The sequence below is a fragment of the Nilaparvata lugens genome, chromosome X (genome assembly GCF_014356525.2).
Source record: "Nilaparvata lugens isolate BPH chromosome X, ASM1435652v1, whole genome shotgun sequence".
In the NCBI taxonomy this organism is placed as follows: Eukaryota; Metazoa; Arthropoda; class Insecta; order Hemiptera; family Delphacidae; genus Nilaparvata; species Nilaparvata lugens.
The window spans coordinates 104,676,391-104,696,341 of NC_052518.1; the positions used below are offsets into that span (position 1 = coordinate 104,676,391).

At 33.7% G+C, this 19,951-nt stretch overlaps 1 protein-coding gene across 3 annotated transcripts in view; it reads right to left on the reverse strand.

Annotated features, from left to right (window-relative positions):
- LOC111054006 (unconventional myosin-XVIIIa) overlaps positions 1-19,951 on the reverse strand; it is a 184,010-nt gene that overhangs the window by 155,525 nt on the left and 8,534 nt on the right. For all 3 annotated transcript variants that reach the window (XM_039442930.1, XM_039442931.1, XM_039442932.1), the window contains exons 4-9: positions 18,475-18,588; positions 16,136-16,327; positions 10,640-10,819; positions 5,533-5,736; positions 4,796-4,948; positions 2,299-2,466 (exon numbers count right to left, since the gene is read on the reverse strand). In XM_039442930.1, the coding sequence (XP_039298864.1) occupies positions 2,299-2,466; positions 4,796-4,948; positions 5,533-5,736; positions 10,640-10,819; positions 16,136-16,327; positions 18,475-18,588 (1,011 nt within the window). The remainder of the gene's footprint in view (positions 1-2,298; positions 2,467-4,795; positions 4,949-5,532; positions 5,737-10,639; positions 10,820-16,135; positions 16,328-18,474; positions 18,589-19,951) is intronic.

Genomic DNA, 19,951 nt, shown 5'->3' on the forward strand with positions numbered 1-19,951 from the left:
GGAAATTGCGTACCTGAACGATCTAGAATTTTTATCACGGATACTGTAAGGCAGTTTATTAAATAATTTTATACCGATATATAATACATACATATTTTGTGTTTTGGAGAGTCGTACCCGCCCGGTATCTATTTGTTTACGCTCTCTTGTAAAGTGCTGATGTACATCGATCGCATCTTAGATCGAATTGCCTCAGATTATCTTTGACAAATGTCAGAGCTTGCAGCATAAATATACAGGGCAGAGTTAAAGAATGGCCTGCAGGAATCCATTCTACCAAGATTAAAAATGGTTCGCAGAGCTCTTTTCTGACACAAAAATATGTCACTGGCACCACTTGAATTGCCCCACAATAGGGTGCCATACTGTAAATGAGAGTGGAAAAGAGAAAAATATGCCATCAACGTTAAACCAGCACTAGTACCACAATTTCAACCTCTTCAATAAGAATATTACTCTGGATAGGCGACTGCAAAGAGCTTCAGTGTGGGTACTCCAAGTGAGTTTGGAATCAAGGTTAATCCCTAGTAGTTTTACTCATCTTTTTACACAATTTCTACTCAAACCAAACAATATAGATTCTGTTTTGCTGTCGTTCACCATAAGCTTATTTGCAGAGAACCAAATATTGGCTCTGTTGGTCATAAATGTTGTGATAATTTTATTTATTTCAGAAGACTTATTCGAACACAGAAGCGTCGTGTCGTCTGCATAGAGAACAGTTTTATAAGGGATGTATGAGGGTAGATCATTTATATATTCTATAAACAGGAAATATAAACATCGATTGATCGTATAGCTTTGTTCGCGGCAGCGACAGATTTGAACGTTTGGTACCATCCGTCTAGACTTTTTACTATTAAAAATAATAGTAAAGACTTATAAAATGGAATGAAATGGAATACTGAATCCTTTCAATTATTAAATTTGCCTCAAAATGACAGGAGGACAGTGTCTGAGCGCCTACCTTCTGCAGCCGCTCCTGATTGAAAATAGAATACTGTATTGGCCATTAAGTAAACACTTTTTGTGTAGTTGAGAAGTTGATATTGTGGTAATTATTCATATTGAATGAAAAAGACTAAGAAATTGTCAAAAACCACAGATTTATTGATACAGATTGATCTATTAATCTGTGATTTTTTGACAATTTCTTAGTATTTTTCATTCAATTAAGTAAACAGTTTACAATAGGTTGCGGAGGTACTCAGCTGTTCCGATTTCCATCGGACTATTACAATGCAGTTGAATATAATCCTGGGACAAATGAGAAGTACTCAAGCTATATTCCACCAACCTTGAATCAGCTGATTATAGCTACTTGAAATGGTGCAAATAAACATAAATCATGACACTATATTGTATGAATGCAATTATGAAGAAAGTATAATTTGATTATTTGGTGCAACTCTTCATGAGAATTATTATCTTTCTTGTCTTAGAATGAGAGAAATATATTTTCAGTCGGTGGAACAAATATAATTAATAGCCAATGATACAAATACTCATTTAAAATAAATACCAAAGATCAGTTGGAAGAAAGGCTGGAAAGCTGGAGGAAGACTTTGGAGGAAAGGGGACTAAAAATTAGCCGATCAAAAACAGAGTACATGGTATTGGGAAACAATGATGGGCTACCCTTACAGCTTAAAGGAAACCAACTCCAACCAGTTGCAAGTTTAAAGTACCTGGGTTCAAGTGTACAGAGAAATGGAGGGCTTGATGTGGAAATACAGCATAGAATAAATTGTGGATGGATGAACTGGAGAAAAATGAGAGGTGTTCTTTGTGATAAGTGAGTGAATTGTCAAATGAAGGGAAAAGTGTATAGATCAGTTGTGAGGCCAGCTATGCTGTATGGAACAGAAACATGGCCCATTTCAAAGAAACAGGAACGAAAGATCGAAGTGACTGAGATGAGAATGTTAAGATGGATGTGTGGGGTTACAAGAAGAGATAAAATAAGAAATGAATTGATCAGAGGCACTGTAAAAGTTGGACCACTGGGAAAGAAAATGCAGGAGACAAGGATGAGGTGGTTTGGGCATGTACAGCGACGGGAGGAGGATTATGTTGGACGAAGAGTGCAGGATTTGGTTTTGGATGGTGTGAGAGGACGAGGTAGACCTAGGATGAGGTGGGGAGATAGAATAGCGGCTGACTTGGCGGGGAGGAGAGAGCAAGCATTGGATAGGGCTTTGTGGAGAGGCAGACTAAGAGGAAGGAATGCCGACCCCATTTAAATGGGATAAGGCACAGCCAAAGAAGAAGAAGAAGATACAAATACTTATTTATTACCTGATTCATTTGAGTTAGGAATGGATTGTCTGGAGGCAGATAATTGAGGTAGAGATCTCTATGTAGATTTCCCACAGATGGAGCCGCGGCCAATAGTTGATAGAATATATGGAATGAAAGTTCACCATCAGGCACTTGGATAGTACGCCATTTATCACAGATAATTATCTGAAAAACACCAACACAAATGAACATTACAAATATTATGTTTGTCATTCAAATTTATTTGCCATGAAAAAAGATTTTTACAAATAATAAAACAAAGTAAAATGTCGTACATAGTGTTATTAATAACGATAATAATAAAAATGAAGTGGAGAAATAAATAATAGCAAAATTATAAATTTATTAGAATAACTTGGCATCACAAGCAAAATAATAAACCTTGCCCGCTGATAAATGTTGCAATCAAACAGTTTTGATAATTTAAACAGGTTTGAATATTCAAAGCAGGATTGAAAAAATGGCTAATAGAAAAGTGCCTTTATAGTTAACAATGTCTCTTTGATGTTGAGGAAAAAAAATCTCTGTTTTTGATTATGTAAGTCTTAAGGTGCGTACAGATATACGCGCCGCGAACATGAGCAATTCACTTTTAATCAGCTTATTATATCTGTATATTTACAGAAACGGTAAAATACAGATATAAAAAGCTTGGCATCAGCTGATTAAAAGTGAATTGCTCATGTTCGCGGCGCGTAAATCTGTACGCACCTTCAGATGTGGACATGTGTTCTGATGGCAGTTTTACAATAATAGATGCTAAAGTCCGTGAGAAATTACTTTTAACACGGCTTTTTCTCGAAGACGGAGAGGTCCGATGCTCTATCCTCCACTAGTCACTCCCACTGCCTAACAGCATTCTAACGCGTCGCGCCAAAACTCCCCTTCAGCTATTGTCTGGCATTGTTCTAAAATTGTTTACTGGTCAGCAGATATATTGGTTTGTGTGATTACGGAGATGTGTTCATCACAAGAACGTAAAACGAAATGATACGGCGCATCCAAATGTGCGCAGGTTGACCGTCTGTGTCTATGCTACAAACTGTGGAAGGAGAAATGGGTTTCTCCACTTCATGTTAAAAGTAATATCTCACGGACATTAGTGACTTCTGATTTAATTTTGCATATATGTTTAAATTTACTGTATTACAATTGTCGATTACAATTGTATTACATACCATTTATTGTTAGTCATGATAAATAAATGAATTGAATAGACTTAAAATGTCAAAAATCCACTTTAATTGAATAAAAATTAATATTTTACAGGACCATGCTTTCGTGTGTGAAATATTAATTTTTATTTAACTAAAGTGGATTTTTGACAACGTTTTGAGTCTATTCAAATTAGGGAAAAGTTCCACAACATCAACATTCACGCTACAAACTTAATTAAAGATGATAAATAAATATGAAACAGTTAAGCAGTCTTTCACAGCAAATCAAAGTTGAATATCGCCATCAAAATTAATATTGATACAGATTAAAAAATAATGTGAAGTCAACAAAATACAATGAGAAATTATTTACAACCAGAAATATTCAAATTCAAATTCATTTTATTTGCCATAAAATAATACAGATTGATAAAATAACTATTCTAACTTACAAAATGGCACTACCGGCAAAGAAAACTTGTGCGCCGGCAGTGAGTTCGAACAACTAGGTACAGCAAACATGTCAATAGAAAGAAAAAGAGCTTATTCAAACCACTAGAATAAATAAAATTATGGAAACCAGGTCACATCTCAATACTTACAAACGATAAGACAAAGTAACAAAATCACAAGCAAATGACAAACTCAAAAAGACCAATTCAAGGAATCCATGACAAATATTTTTTTTAATTTATAGCACAAGAATGAAACACTACATAATGGATATAGATAATTTAAAATAAACATTTATCCTAATCCAATCCAGTATAAGATTCATTATGGATTTTGTAATTCTATTAATGATGAATTCAGTTTGGACTTTATTTATAAACAAGTAACACTGATATTCAAACTGACGTCTACATACACTTAAGCTTGTAAAATCAATATCAAATTGTAATGGATTGGAGGGACGCAAATTATATGGATTATTCCTTAAGTTGAATGTATCACTATTCTTATTAATGAATAATATGAATTTTTAACATATGTTTGCCTCACTGTAAGCACCTGGAATTCTTGAAAAAGAAGTCTACTAGGGTACAATCTTGGCCTGCATAATGCAGCTCTGATAAGGTGTTTCTGTAATGTGAATAATTTGTTCATATGGATATCATTAGCAGCCCCCCATATCTCAATTCCATATTGGAAAAGTGATTGCGCATAAGCATAATAAATCTTTTTCATTATTACCAAATCAGCTATTTGATTTAGTTTATAAAACTTATAAATTAGATATTTAAGCCGTCTGCACATATATTCAATATGAGTATCCCATAATATGCATAATTTTATGCACAAGCATGTATTGAAAGCAGGAATATGATTGAACTCACGTTTAGAGTGGACGATACGATCTGACCACTGAAATCAAAACCAACACTGAATGAATGAGACAGCCTTGATGCATTATTGTTGAGAAGAGTTCGAGCATTCCCAAATGACTCCAAAATCAGCCAGATCGCGTTCAGCTTCTCTGCTGTTATCACCTGTCACATAAAAACCGCCGATTATTAAAAACGTTTATTGTAAACAAACAATAACGTTCACAGTGATATTTAATTAATGCAAACAATTAATTAATAACTAAGTATTATTATAAAAGGTAATACAGTAATTGATCTAAAATATAATAAAGAAAAGAATTGGCTTAAACACGTACGGGATAGGAAATTCACGAATGACGCATCATCACAACTGATTACTCAACTGATTAACTTGAAATTTTACATGATATAGATTCTTAATTTACCGAGGATGGTTAAAAGTCTATTTAAAATTCTTCAAGATTTCAGTAGGTCAAGTTTTCAGGTTGTCAATTTCTTTATTAGACCCTTGCGGAGCACGGGTTGCCTGTAATGATGTTCATGAGTATTTTCCCTCAATAAATGAAGAAATTTGGATTTGAATGAATTGATGGAAGGAGCTGAAAATATATGATATACTGAGCTCTACAACTAGGAAAGACCATTGATAATCTCATAATAGTTTTATGAAATTATTTAGAAATTGATCTAGATGAAAATTTCATCCCATCTTAAAAAAGCTGTAATAAATCATACAATAAAATTACCTTATTTGTAAAACCAGATGATAAGAGGAGGTAGTGCAATGTATGCCTGTAGTTATTAGTTTTTCCGCTTGCTGACCGTCCCAAAAATACGATGGAATGATCAGATCGAGATGATATTGCACTATGGTAAGTGGACTGCGCAACAGCGTAGATATGAGCTGGCATTTCCTCTTCAGATTTGAAGCCATGGAATCTTTTAGCAACCTAGAAAATAAATAAATCATAGTTACAGAATGCATTAGATTAACAAAGTTGAACATCATGTAGAATTTTCCAAATGTTTTGAATATTGTTTTAAAAGATGTTCCAGAATTGTTTCATAAAAAATGAAACAGAATATGTTGTCTTCTCTACTTGATAAGTAGAACACGCCGACAGTAGAGGACTCTTCTAAAAGCACAGAAGCGACAGTGGAGGACTCTGACAGTTGAGGACTGCGACCGTGGCGACAGTTGAGGACTGCGACCGTGGCGACAGTTGAGGACTGCGACCGTGGCGACAGTTGAGGACTGCGACCGTGGCGACAGTTGAGGACTGCGACCGTGGCAAGAGTTGAGGACTCTTTAATTTTTGAAAAACAGTCCTCAAATGTCACAGTTCTCGACTGTCGCGTCCCCGTTGATTTTACCAAGTGAAGAATCGCGTTGTATAAAGCACTATAATAAGGTCCACGTTATATGGAGAAAGATGGGAGAACAGCGTTGACGATTCTCTGCCTTCTATAGAGGACAGCTGATACCGGTATATCTGATGTAATATTAACTGTTCATTCTTGTTTAAAAATAGTATATTACGCTACAAGCCCAGAAAGTTAGTGTTTACGGTATGGGAATATGTTATCCGAATACCGTAAACGCCTTTCTGAGAGAGTCGCGTACGATATTTTTCGCCACACTACAGGTATAACTGACGCCAAAAAGTTAGGCGGTTTAGTGGGTCTCTTGTGCGTTCCTACAGCTGATGTTGTCAAGTAGAGTTGCCATCTAGCTTGGCTTAGGTGATGATTTTTAAATCAAAAGAGACAATAAATAGATGCATTGCATCAGCTGTGAGTAGGTTACACCATGTGACCCACGAAGCCGCCTAACTTTTTGGCATCAGCTATATAAGAATGATAAATTGAATAAGAATGTTTTATGAGGGGGGGAAACTTTGATGTCTCATATTTCAAGAACCAGACGTCGTAGGGTACTCAAAGTGGGGTGGAAATTTCCGATCTCACCCTCCTGAACACAATGCACCATATGGCACAGTTGTCCAAACACATTTTCAAAAATTTTCAAAAAGCGGCCGGAAAGGGTACTCTTTCCGGCCTTAGCCGGAAAGAAACCTGTTCTGACATCAGACGAGAGTCGTCTGCAAACAATGTCTTTCAGATCTACGTAGGGACTGGAAAACAGCTGCTTTCTGTGCAGTGTGGCGAAAAATCAATATTAGGCTATTATATTAAATGGGTAGAATAATACTCTTCATGAGTGAAGTTTAGTTTTTCCTTCGCCCACAGTCAATTGACTAGGGGATTGTCAAATTTTTCTTCACCCATCATATTGTCTTGTGGGGTGGTCAAAGTATGATCAACTGATTATATCGCTTAAACCTCAGAAGAACTATCTTAAATGCTGAAATAGTACTTTACGTAACAAGTCCGGTAACGATAATTTACCGCATAAGTATAATTGTTTCTGCCCGAAACGTAGTTGAGTTGTATCATACGAATGCGGTAAATACGTTACCGTACAAGTTACGTACAATATTTTTTGTCATACTTATCTGAGAAAGAATAATATTGCTGAGAAACAGAAACCATTACCTGCTGCTGCTCGAGCTACTGCATTCTATAAACATGGCCTAGCCCGTAGCGCCTAGTTCATAAAAGACAGACCCTTCGAGCTCAAATAAAATAATACAGGCCTAAATTATAAGATTTCAGATGAGTTCTTATAATGTTTGGATATTCTCTTTGTCCCAATCAATATATCTTTTTGCCTAGCGGTTCACCTTGTGATGACCAACGTGTCTGTGGTGTGTGTGTCTGTGGTGTGTGTGTGTGTGTGTGTGTGTGTGTGTGTGTGTGTGTGTGCGATTATGAAATTGAAAAAACGTATTTCTCTTAAGTTAAATCAGGAAAAAAATGTATACTTTAATCACACAGTACTGGACTCATTGACCCACGAACAGGCCAAAAAGGTCGATGTGGGCTCTTATATTTCATTAAATAGAGTGAATCCACTTGGGATAGGTGCAATAAGATAAGTTATACCACAATAAAATATGCTAAAACATTGTTGAACTGGATTAAACTAGGAATATTATTATTATAAATATAATATAGATATATATGATAGGGAATAGGATAAGGTATTAATAGTATTATTTGTATTACATATCTCAAGTTGTGTATTTGCTCTGTTGAAATATTATTGTAAATTGTGTAAATTTTGCTGAAATAAATTCAATTCAATTCAATTCAATAGATAGAGCTTTAATTTTGCAATAAACAGACTTTTGCCGTCTATGGATTTAAGACAAGGTGGGAGAAGGTTAAAGAGTCGCGATCCTGCATGTATTGAAGAATTTTAGTGTTTATTCAGTCGATGTTAAGGAAAATTTACATTATTTCAGTTTCTTGTGTTAATTTTGTGACAATTGGATCTCAGAGGTAGCTTCGAATTCCTATAGTGAGGTCCACGTTATAATGGCAGTGTTTGATTAGCAATGGTATTGCTATCCTTATCCATCATTCAACAAAGGGGATAGCGCTATCTCTTTCTCGTTTATCTCTGTTGCCTGATTGTTTTTTAACAATGTAGAAATATCATTAATTTAAAAAATATTAAATCTTGATTATGAAAATTCATTATTAAATCATTGAAAAATATAATTTCTTGCTTGTTGAAATATAGTTGATTATTTTAAACGAGAATGAACAGTTGATATTACATCAATAAACTGGTATCAGTTACCCTCCTTAGAAGGCATTGACAAGACAGAGGATTGGCAACGTTGTTCTCCTAGCTTTCTCCACTGACATTATAGCTTGGACCTCACTATAGCCTGTATTATGACCTGCAGAATATATGTTGTTCCGACATTGAAGATCTTATTCTGAACAAATAACGGTTTGCAATGCTCCATTTTATTAGCCTGGAAAGTTGTTCTAATTGCCTTTATCAGTAGTCTTATGTGGATAGAGTAGAATACAATATAATTGTATATATTGATAGGATAATAATCCTATCTTCAAGGTTCAGAAGCTAATTTTGAGGATAATAGGACGCAAACATCCACTCTTCCCTTCAGTACTACTATACTCGGAGCTCAGCATCCTCAGCATCAGACAGATTTACATTCACAGACTTCTAACATTCACCAGAAAGAACCCACAACTCTTCATCAATTTGAATCACCCGCAAGGAACACGCAGAAGGAACATGGAATTGGCAATTCCCAGGATGACAACATCAGCTGCTCAGAGGTCAGCCACATATTTAGGACCAAAAATTTTCAATAAACTGCCAATAGCTATTAAAGAAACAGTTCCAATCAATTCATTCAAATCGAAAACAAAAAAGTGGCTCCTGTCCAATAGAATCAATCATGGAGAACAATATTAGTTCTATGAAAAATTTTCCATACTGTTTCATTCTCATTTTCTTTATTATAATGATTTTTTTCCCATGAGTATTATAAATGTTTTTTATGTTAAATTTTTATAAAATTTCTACATCTTAGGTTATCAATTTTCTTTTTTAAATTTGTATATAGAAATGTGGTTTTTATGAACTTCTAATGACTCGCAAAATGTATCTTTATGAGAATTTTTAACTTTTGGCATAAAATCTTAAACAATAGCAAAATTAGTGGCATCCCGACACATCTATATAATAAGAGAGAGTAGGGTTGTGTTTGTTCGTGTGTTCGTTTGTTCGTTTGTTCGCATCAAAACATGTCAACTTGTGGATCGCATACCGGAAAAACGGGAATGATTTAGATCTCCAAATTTTGAACATAGATTCTAAAAATATCAATCTCGTGCACCTGGAAGCCCAAATTTCAATTTTCCTTCTAGATTTTTCAGAATTAATGTTCAAATTCATCTATGCTACCGTAGGCTACATGAAGTTTCATAGCCCAAAGTGTGTCTGTTCATGAGCAGGTTATAAGACTACCATTCACGAACGTCTATGTAGCGCAGCGGTAAAAGGCCTGCTTACGGAGCGATGGTTCCTCGGTTCGAATCCCCCCGAGGCCTTCCCATTTTTTTGCTCTTAATTTTTTCCCTCGAAACGTATTATTATCAATTATTTTTTGAAGGAATTTGTTTTCATTACTATTGAACTTGGATTTTATCAAATAATTATTTTTAATGTAAAATTTTGCCACCAGTACAAATGAATTGGACATAGTCTTCATGCTGTAGGCCTATAATTGAATTTCATAAGAAAAACATGAATTGATCACAATAAAATAAGAAATAATTTATATTCTTCAGTTATAATGTACTATCAGACACGAATTCCCAGTGAAACGAGTATTTTAGGTATTTTGTTTGGAATTGGGAAAACAAAAGGCTGCCTGATTCAAATTGAGGAGGATCCTAATCGAACTAAAATTTATTGATGTATTGGAAAAATCAATATGATTCTGTGAGGTTTCCAAGTATTATGTATTCTTCAGTTTTCTATACTATAATAAAGGAAAGAACTGGTTTATACACGTAAGGAATAGGGAATTATGTTTGACACATCATCACGTCTGAAATATACTCAACTGATTAATTTGAAATTTTGCATATAGACTCTTCATTAACCGAGGATGGTTATAGGTCTATTTTCAAATTTTGATTTTTATTACGTCAAGTTTTCATTTTGCAGTTTTAAAATAGACCCTTGCGAAGCACGGGTTACCTACTAGTATTCATATATAGTGGGGGCCACATTTTCTTAGATCAGCAAGTAAATAACCAATTGTAATAATACTTTGTAAATAATTGTACCTTATATGCTTTTTGTAATCATGTCTATAATTTGAATAAACTCCTCTGGTCGTGTTGTACCCTCGACCAGAGACATTATTATTATTATTATTATTATTAATTCAAGCATACCTTTTCCGAATAGATAAGACTAACAGGTGCCATGGGGTTTATGATGCCTAGACATTCTCCCGCGTAGGTGTGGATTAGATTTGTAGCAAACCGCTGTCTGAGTGTGTGAAGAGCACTAGTCTCATTCACGTAACGGAGAAGTGACAGATCATCCACTCTATCCAGCACAGATGGGTTTGCCTGTAATTCAAGTCAAATCAAATCAAATTTATTTCCTCTAAAATATCAGTATTTGAAATAAAATCACTTCATCATCACGGGCTACTTTTCAATTATTAAAAATCTGGTGTGGTACACTCACACAACTTTAATTTATTTCAATTTCAATACACATCTCATTAAATACAAAATTCATATATATTTTTAATCCCTCTAGCTTTAAGCTATTTGAGGAATATTTAAAAAAAATACTAAAAACATTTACTATGTTGCAATAACTTACATAATAAACAAATATAAATATATAATATTAAATGAATGTTATTAACAAAGCAAATTAGAAATTCATAAATAATTACTTATAATAAAATGTAAAACCTTAAACCTTCCCATATAACTATTAAATGATCGCTAGTCTGAGAAACTATTGTGAGCTTGCATTCTTTTTGTAAATCCAATCATATGTCATATGTCAATCATCAATTATTGCAATGAAAAATAATTTCAATTTTGTCCGAACTTCACCCCTTCTTTGTAAATTTCGCAATTCCAGAGGCAATGAGTTCAGAAGATATGGTATTCTGCACTCTGGAGTTCTTTTACCATAATTATTGTTGAATCTCTGTGGTCTAAATACTCTGTTTCTCAATTCATAGTTTCTTTCATTTATTTCTCTAAATTAGCTTATGAAATAATTCCTTGTCAAATCAGTATAATTGGCTAGGGCCCCCATGGACATAATTCCCAATAGCTGGCGATCAATACCATTAAAAAGAGTTCTTATTATCCTTTTTACAATATTCTGTAATGGCTGTTTTATATATTTCGGAGCTAAACTGTATATTGAGATACCATAGTACAGAGTACTCTATATCATTGAATAGTAAATAATTCTTTTAGTGCCAACCGGAAAATAGCTACTTATTCTAGAACACTTATAAAGTGCTGCTCTCATTATGTTTTTTAGTGAATCGTTGTGTGATTTGAATCTCATATCAGAATCGAAAGTTATTCCTAGGTGTTTTATACTTTTACTGTAATCAAGTTTTTGGCAATTGCAATCATTCATTCTTTGGTTTCTCAGGCATACTGTTTCATGGCAAGTCATTTAACAACTTCTCTTTCATCAACATTAGTTCTTTGATTCTTAAACACTATAGCCTTTGTCTTTTGGGCATTAATTTTTATACTGTATTCTTAGCCGTTTTCTCCTTGCACATTGAACTGTAAGCCTCATTATCAAACGAGAATAATTTAGGGGAATAACACAATGACGATTGGCGGCAACATATTTGCAACTACGATCAGACTACTGTATATGTATATATAATTGTATTCAGAGTACTTTTTCCTTTGTGCAAATTGTGATATTCGATGATTTTTTTTAAAGTCGTCAAAACAGCTGTTCTACAGATGAAATATCTTGACTATGACTGTGTTCTTTATATAAACTGCTCTACCTACCTACCTCATGCACGAGAAGGAGGTTAAAAAGTCCATTTCTCAAGGATGAGGTGGACCCTCATTAGTTTCCCAGGAAAAAGACTCATGCCAGTTGATAGAGCTGATAAATAACTATACAGGGTATGAATTTGAAAAAAATCGTTAGAGCCGTTTTCGAGAAAATCGTGAAAAACATTTTTTTTAGTAATTATCCGCCATTTTTCTCAAGAATATTATAGAGCTCCTGCAATTTTCCCAGAAATTAGACTCATGTCAGTTGATAGGACTTATAGATAGCTATCCATGGTATAAATTTGAAGAAAATCATTAGAGCCGTTTTCGAGAAAACCGTGAAAAACATGTTTTTTTAGTAATTATCCGCCATTTTTCTCAAGAATATTACGGAGCTCCTGCAATGTTCCCAGAAATGAGACTCATGTCAGTTGATAGGGCTTTTAAATAGCTATCTATAGTATAAATTTGAAGAAAATCGTTAGAGCCGTTTTCGAGAAAACCGTGAAAACCATGTTTTTTAGTAATTATCCGCCATTTTTCTCAAGAATATTACGGAGCTCCTGCAATTTTCCCAGAAATGAGACTCATGTCAGAAGCTAGTGCTTATAAATAGCTATCCATGGTATAAATTTGAAGAAAATCGTTAGAGCCGTTTTCGATATAACCGTGAAAAACATGGTTTTTTAGTAATTATCCGCCATTTTTTACGCCATCTTGAATTGAATTTTATTGAATTTCTTACTGTCGGATCATCATGGTATAAGGACCTTAATTTAAAAATTTCAAGTCAATCTGGTAATTAGGAATGGAGTTATCGTGTTCACAGTCATACACACACACATACACACACACACACACACACACACACACACACACACACACACACACACACACACACACACACACAGACCCAAAAATCATGTTTTTGGACTCAGGGGGCCTTGAAACGTATAGAAAACTTGAAATTAGGGTACCTTAATTTTTTTGGAAAGCAATACTTTCCCTACCTATGGTAATAGGACAAGGAAAGTAAAAAACATAAAGCACCCTTTATTTAAAATATTTCAAAGAACAACTAGTTTCGGCCTTTGCCCGAAATCATGTGATTACTCCTAGGTCATAGCTGCAGCTACCTAGAACTAGCACATGATCATTTAACTGAATTTGATGAATCAGCTAGAACTAATGGCTAGTTGCTAGCCACTAGAGTCTACAATTTATTCAATCAATTCATTATATCACAACAAGAATGGGATAAGTACAATGGAAAGAGACATTGGCCCATATGAATAAAGCCAGAGCAAATGCTCATGAGCAAGAGCATGGAGCATAAGGTTTTGCTCATGAGCATTAGTTAGAAGCATAAGAAGTTGCTCATTTCTATATGGATAAGCTTTACCTTATGCTCCTGAACCCTGGAGCAAATGCTCACGTATTTTGAAGATTTTTTATCAGCTGATTCGCCTTTGTAACCTTACTTTGTTTTTAAAGCTCACGTAAGCGCTAAATATGCAAGTTAGGAGACACCGCTTGTGTTTGCGTCGTCTGCTCTGTTTTCTATTATTTATGAATTGAGTTTTAGGTTAGTTGAGTTTGGAATTTTGAAATAATAGCGTGAAAAATGTCATCTTTATAATAATCTTTAGCATATCTCATAATATCAATAGCCTACTTATAATCGTCTACACTCTCATCTTCTTAAATGCCTATTTCCTATTCTGTGATGGCTATCTTTATATTGGATAAGTAACTTTTGTTTTTATTCTTTTGTATCATGGTTGAATCTGAAAAAAGTTTTATAATTCTCAAATATTGGTTGTGATCGTATGTGGTATAGTTTTCTCTTCCTCACACAAATTAGTTGAGCCATTTTACTATGAGCAAAAAGTGATAAGCTGCTTCAGACCAGACTCACATTTTTTGAAGCATTTGCTTCAAAAGTTGAGCAAATGCTCTAGTTTATTCATACAATTTTGAGCAAAAGCTTTTACTTTTGAGCAAATGCTCAAACTATTTTTTTGATGAGCATGAGCAGAAGGTTTAGCTTACGTTTATTCATAGAAAATGGAGCAAATGCTCCATATTTTAGAAGTATAAGCAAATGCTCAACTTTATTCACATGTTCACCGGTCTGACAACCTGTCAAACTATCAAGCAATAACTGAACAACTTCAATAAATTACATATTGGGATCTTTTATAATTTGATTAGAAAATCATCCAGTACATCTAATTTTCTGTTTGTGTGGGAATAGCGGAGTATTTTATTGTTTGATCATCATTCAAGAAAATGAAATACAAGGTTGCATACAGAACCAAAACTCATTGAAGCTCTTGTTTCCACACAACACCCCTCAACATCAATACAATAGACCAGGAGTTTATATAAACTAAATTGTAAAGATTGCAGCAAATTTTACATAGGGAAAACATAAGAATTGAAGAACACACAAGAGCCATTACCCATCCTTCCTCCCATTCCACCTTTGCAGAACACAATGGGCCATATAAATAAAGTTGAGCATTTGCTTATACTTCTAAAATATGGAGCATTTGCTTCATTTTCTATGAATAAACGTGAGCAAAACCATTTGCTCATGCTCATCAAAAAAATAGTTTGAGCATTTGCTCAAAAGTAAAAGCTTATGCTCAAGAGTGTATGAATAAACTAGAGCATTTGCTCAACTTTTGAAGCAAATGCTTCAAAAAAGGTGGGTCTAGTCTGGAGCAGCTTTTCACCTTTTGCTCATAGTAAAATGGCTCAACTAATTCGTGTGAGTAAGAAGAGACTCTGCCAGATACGATCACAACTAATAGTTGAGGACTATAAAACTCTTTTTACATTCAACAATGATATCACCATTATTCCTACAAAAGAATAAATACAAAAGATATAAAGATAGCCATCACAAAATAGGAAATAGGCATTTAAGAAGATGAGAGTGTAGACGATTATAAATAAGAAGGCTATTGATATTATAAAAATATGCTGAAGATTATCATAGAGATGACATTTTTTCACTCTATTATTTAAAAATTCTAAACTCAACCTAAAACTCAATTCATAAAAAGAAAACAAAGCAGACGACGCAAACACAAGCGGTGCCTCCTACTTGCATATTTAGCGCTTCCGTGAGCTATAAAAACAAAGTAAGGCCACAAAAGCGAATCAGCTGATGAAAAATCTTTAAAATACGTGAGCATTTGCTCCAGAGTTCAGGAGCATAAAGTAAGAGTATAAGGTAAAGCTTATTCATATAGAAATGAGCAAATGCTTATGCTTGTACCTAATGCTCATGAGCAAAACCTTATGATCCATGCTATTGCTCATGAGCATTTGCTCTCGTTTTATTCATATGGGCCATTATCTCAACTGACCACACACACACCCTGACATAAATAATAACCTTGAAATACTCCGTTATTCCCACAGAAAATTAGATGTACTGGAAGAGTTTGAAATATACAAGTACAACAAACAATATTCTAAATCAACTTTTCCTCCCACAATGACAAACTCATTTAAATCCTCCTCCATTAACCGCCAAAACACCCCTCCACCAGCACTTTGAACAAATACCCACCCTCATAACCTTAACTACTTCAATTTCTGTTTGGCTTGAGAATGTGCAACACCAGCACGAAACGGTCGTCGCCACACCAAAATAATGTGAGTGTTTTTCACTTTGAAGTTATAAAAATACAATGGTAATGAAAATTGTTGTGATATGAAATTGATCCGACTTTAAACATTTTATTGGGACAGAAGAAGTTTTGGGCTATCGCCTGTTTTTTCATTCCGATATTGCAATTTATATCCAATGAATAAATAATAATAATAATAATAATAATAATAATAATAATAATCCCAGCTTCTCACCTTTTCAATATCATCCTCATCGACATATATATCTTCGGACGAATTTTCAAACGATACAATCACCTTATCGGTTTGTGGACACCTGGACACTTCTTTAACGGCCGAGAATCCCAAACTATGTGCATACCACAGTTTTTCACGTTCACTCTCCAACCAATTTCTCTCTTGCGCCACTTCCTCCTCCGATTTGGCCTGGGAAAAAAATAGAAGCGTGCATAAATATTTCAAATTGAAATGAATCATAACAGAAAATACAAATTTGTTAATGTATGAATTTGGAATGTCAAGAGATTTCCTCCAGGAAACTATTTCAAGCTTATAACTGTATGTTAGTGGACCTATAGTGAGGTTCACGTTATAATGGCAACGGAGAAAGATAGGGAAACAACGTTGCCGATTCCCTGCCTTGCCACTGCCTTCTACAGAGGATAGCTGATACCGGTATATCTGATATAATATTAAGTGTTCATTCTTGTTAAAAATAATCAGGTATATTTTATTCGACAAGAAAGTATTTTTTTAATGATTAGCCTAAATAATAAATTTTCATCATTGAGATTGACTATTTTGTTGATAAATTATATCTCTATATTATTAAAAAACGATCTGGTAACGTAGCATAGCGTTTATCTGTTTTGACGAATGATAGACAAGGATAGCAACACCAATGTTGAACCAACACTGCCATTATATCGTGGATCTTACTATGCCTCGATTCACAGGATTTTTGCCATGATCAAATCCATGCATTTTCTTAGTAAGCTAAGATTTCTTGAAACCAACTGAAATTGATAGTTATTTTATTACAAAAAAAATTCAAAGTGGAATGTGAGAGTAAACCAATAATAATTGACATTACCGAGAATATTTATTTATTTGCTTGTTCCTCCTGATTTAATACTGAGGGCAGACTTGTTGTTTGGTAAAAAATTGTGCAGACAAAGTTAAAGTTCCAGAACTGCACAAAGATCTTAAAGATATTATGGCCAAGGCTCCTAAGAAGCCTAGGGGCAAATATGAGCTGCACGGGATTTATTTATTTATTCATTCATTTACAAATAGAAAGATAAAAGTTTGGAAACATCAGGCACGATAGTTTATGATATCTAATCGTATACTAAATATAATATAATCTATAGTAAACGCAAATTGGTGAGGCGGGTGATGGTGGAACCATCTCTGAGTGAAATTGGTAAATTTCAAGCTTTAAATTGCATATTTTATTCTAAATATTGGGGATGTGTCAATCATATGACAATTTTAAAATCAGGTTTTATTTATGTTCTAGAGAAAAACAAACAAATACTCGTTACTTGTACAATTACAAGTACAAGGAGGTTACAAGGCTTGAATTGATGCTTGAAATGTTGATGTCCATTCCAAATTATTCAGTTAGAATAAAATGTATGACTGAATTTCAAAAATCTCGAAGAAAATATTCTTAATGAGTAGTCAAATCTTGAATTCTTTTTCTTTTCAAAGAAACAAATTCTTTTCAAAAATCTTAAAATTTTTTTTTTAATGAGAAGTTAGGTTAAGATGACATTCAAATGTAAACAAACACGAAGCAGACAAACTTTTTTACTGCTTGAAATTTTTCCAATTTCACTCATAGATGGAGCCATCATCACCCGCCTCTCCAATTTGCGTTTACTATAATAATTATGATTATTCAAAGTTTGTGATATAATCTAAATTATGCATTCATATAAATGACTTTCTTATAAATGTTGTAACACCTCACAATCTGATATAATAAGTTGTGGGTTGAGTGGAATACTCTTATTGCCTGAACTTCGCGCACATCACTTGCAATGTTTTACAGTGTAAAATAAAGGCAACTATGTATGTAAGACAGTTTTTAAAATCATTTTATTTTAGTATAAGGGCAGATATGTACCCTCCCCATATGAATAAATCGATTCTATGTAAAATAAATATATTCTCACACACAATACCACGCTATTACTTTCAACTCAGCCCTTTAAACGCCGTCGGGCTGAATTTTTTTTCTATCTTTGGTTTCAATATGTATCATTAAAATAAACTTTGTTATTATTCTTTTAATTTTTTTATTATTCATAATTTCTATCTTTGGTTTCAATATTTATCATTAAAATGAACTTTGTTATTATTCTTTTAAATTTTATTATTATTCATAATTTGTGATTTATTTTATTATAGCTAGTGTTTTGCTTTTTGTCTGATAATTGCTCTCTGCACATGGACAAATCATCCATGCAGGAAGATATTCATGTAATCCATTACACAGTTATATTTTGTAAATATGCCATATTTTATGAATAAACTAATTTGAATTTGAATTCTACTGATGTTACCATTTTCTCCTTGATTCTCTTCCTCAATGTACCGGTTCTTATGGTCGTTTCTTCTTCCTGGGTTTGACTCGAATAGCATCTACAAAGTTCACTAAGTTCAGGTACAGGTTGGACCTGGTCAAACAAAACAGAGACAGAAGATAAGTACGCTAGAAAATAGTTATTTGTGCAACTAGTGCGCAAAGTGACATTTTGCTGCACCGAAAGAAACGTTTACGCACGAGCTGTAGGCGAGGTGCGGCAGAGGAACTTTGCTCACGTATTTCAAATTAAATTTTTCCTACAGTTACCATTGAATATGAGAAGTTGTTGATTATAGGTAAAATCCATCAAATGTTTGTATAATTTTGTTATTAATAACAACTTTAATTTATTTTAAACTTGATAATCCAATTTAAAATTAATAATCGATAATTTATTCAAATTTAAAATTAAATTAACACTCTAACAGAAACATGTCAGAACTGACTTAAACCGAAACATCCGGTCTCACAGACCGGGTCTTGCTTAAAGTGTTATATTTTCTACTAAATATGAATTTAAATATTTTTCATTGGTAAATTTCAATTATAGTAAAGTATAATATAGATTTTAGTTGCAAATTAAGTGATGGAAGAATAGAAAAAAATTGGAAACATTGATATGTGATAAATGTATGATGTTGGATGTAAGAACACACACAATACAAAAATCCGTGTAAGATATACTGTCAGTTACTACTCAGAACAATAGTAATGGAGAAATATTTTATCAATAACTTATAGGCTTTATAGCAAAACTGAAAGGTAATCATTGAAAATAATTATGTTTTTCATTGTTACCAAGAAACTTGTTTGAGCAAACGTTTTCAGCCTCCAGTTATTTTATTAGCAAGAAAAGTTCATAAATAACTATAGTGGTCGGAATCATCTATTTCGTCAAGTGAATGTTTATTTTATGACACTTCATTGTGACGCATCCTATTGATACAAGTTCCAAAGGTTGGGGCTTGAATGGTTGATAACTCATCCATTGTCATCAATTTTCCTAAACCAACGATTTCTAAATTACAAAAATTAGTTTTCCAAATAAAACATGTCAATAAAATACCGAAATAATGAAGAGAAAAACATTAGAAAAACATTGAATGCTCAAAATATCTGTTACCTAGTCGAAACATCCGGTATTCTAGATCGGTAAAAAATGAACGTTATCCGAAAGATCCGGTAGCTGAGACCGGTACGTTTCCAATAGATTGATGTTTACTTGATAACCGTGAGTTGGGGACTGACTAGCATTGTTGAAGAATGTTGAGGAATAGTGGGGGAGAAGGTATTAGAGCGGGCAGCAATTTCTGATTCACAATTTTGCCACTATAGAAAAAATAATTTTGCCTCTGGTCTCACAGACCGGTGTTTCTGTTAGAATCCAATTTATTTGAAAATTTGAATAATTTTGAGTAAATCATAATTTCTAAATAATTTTTCAACCAATCAAT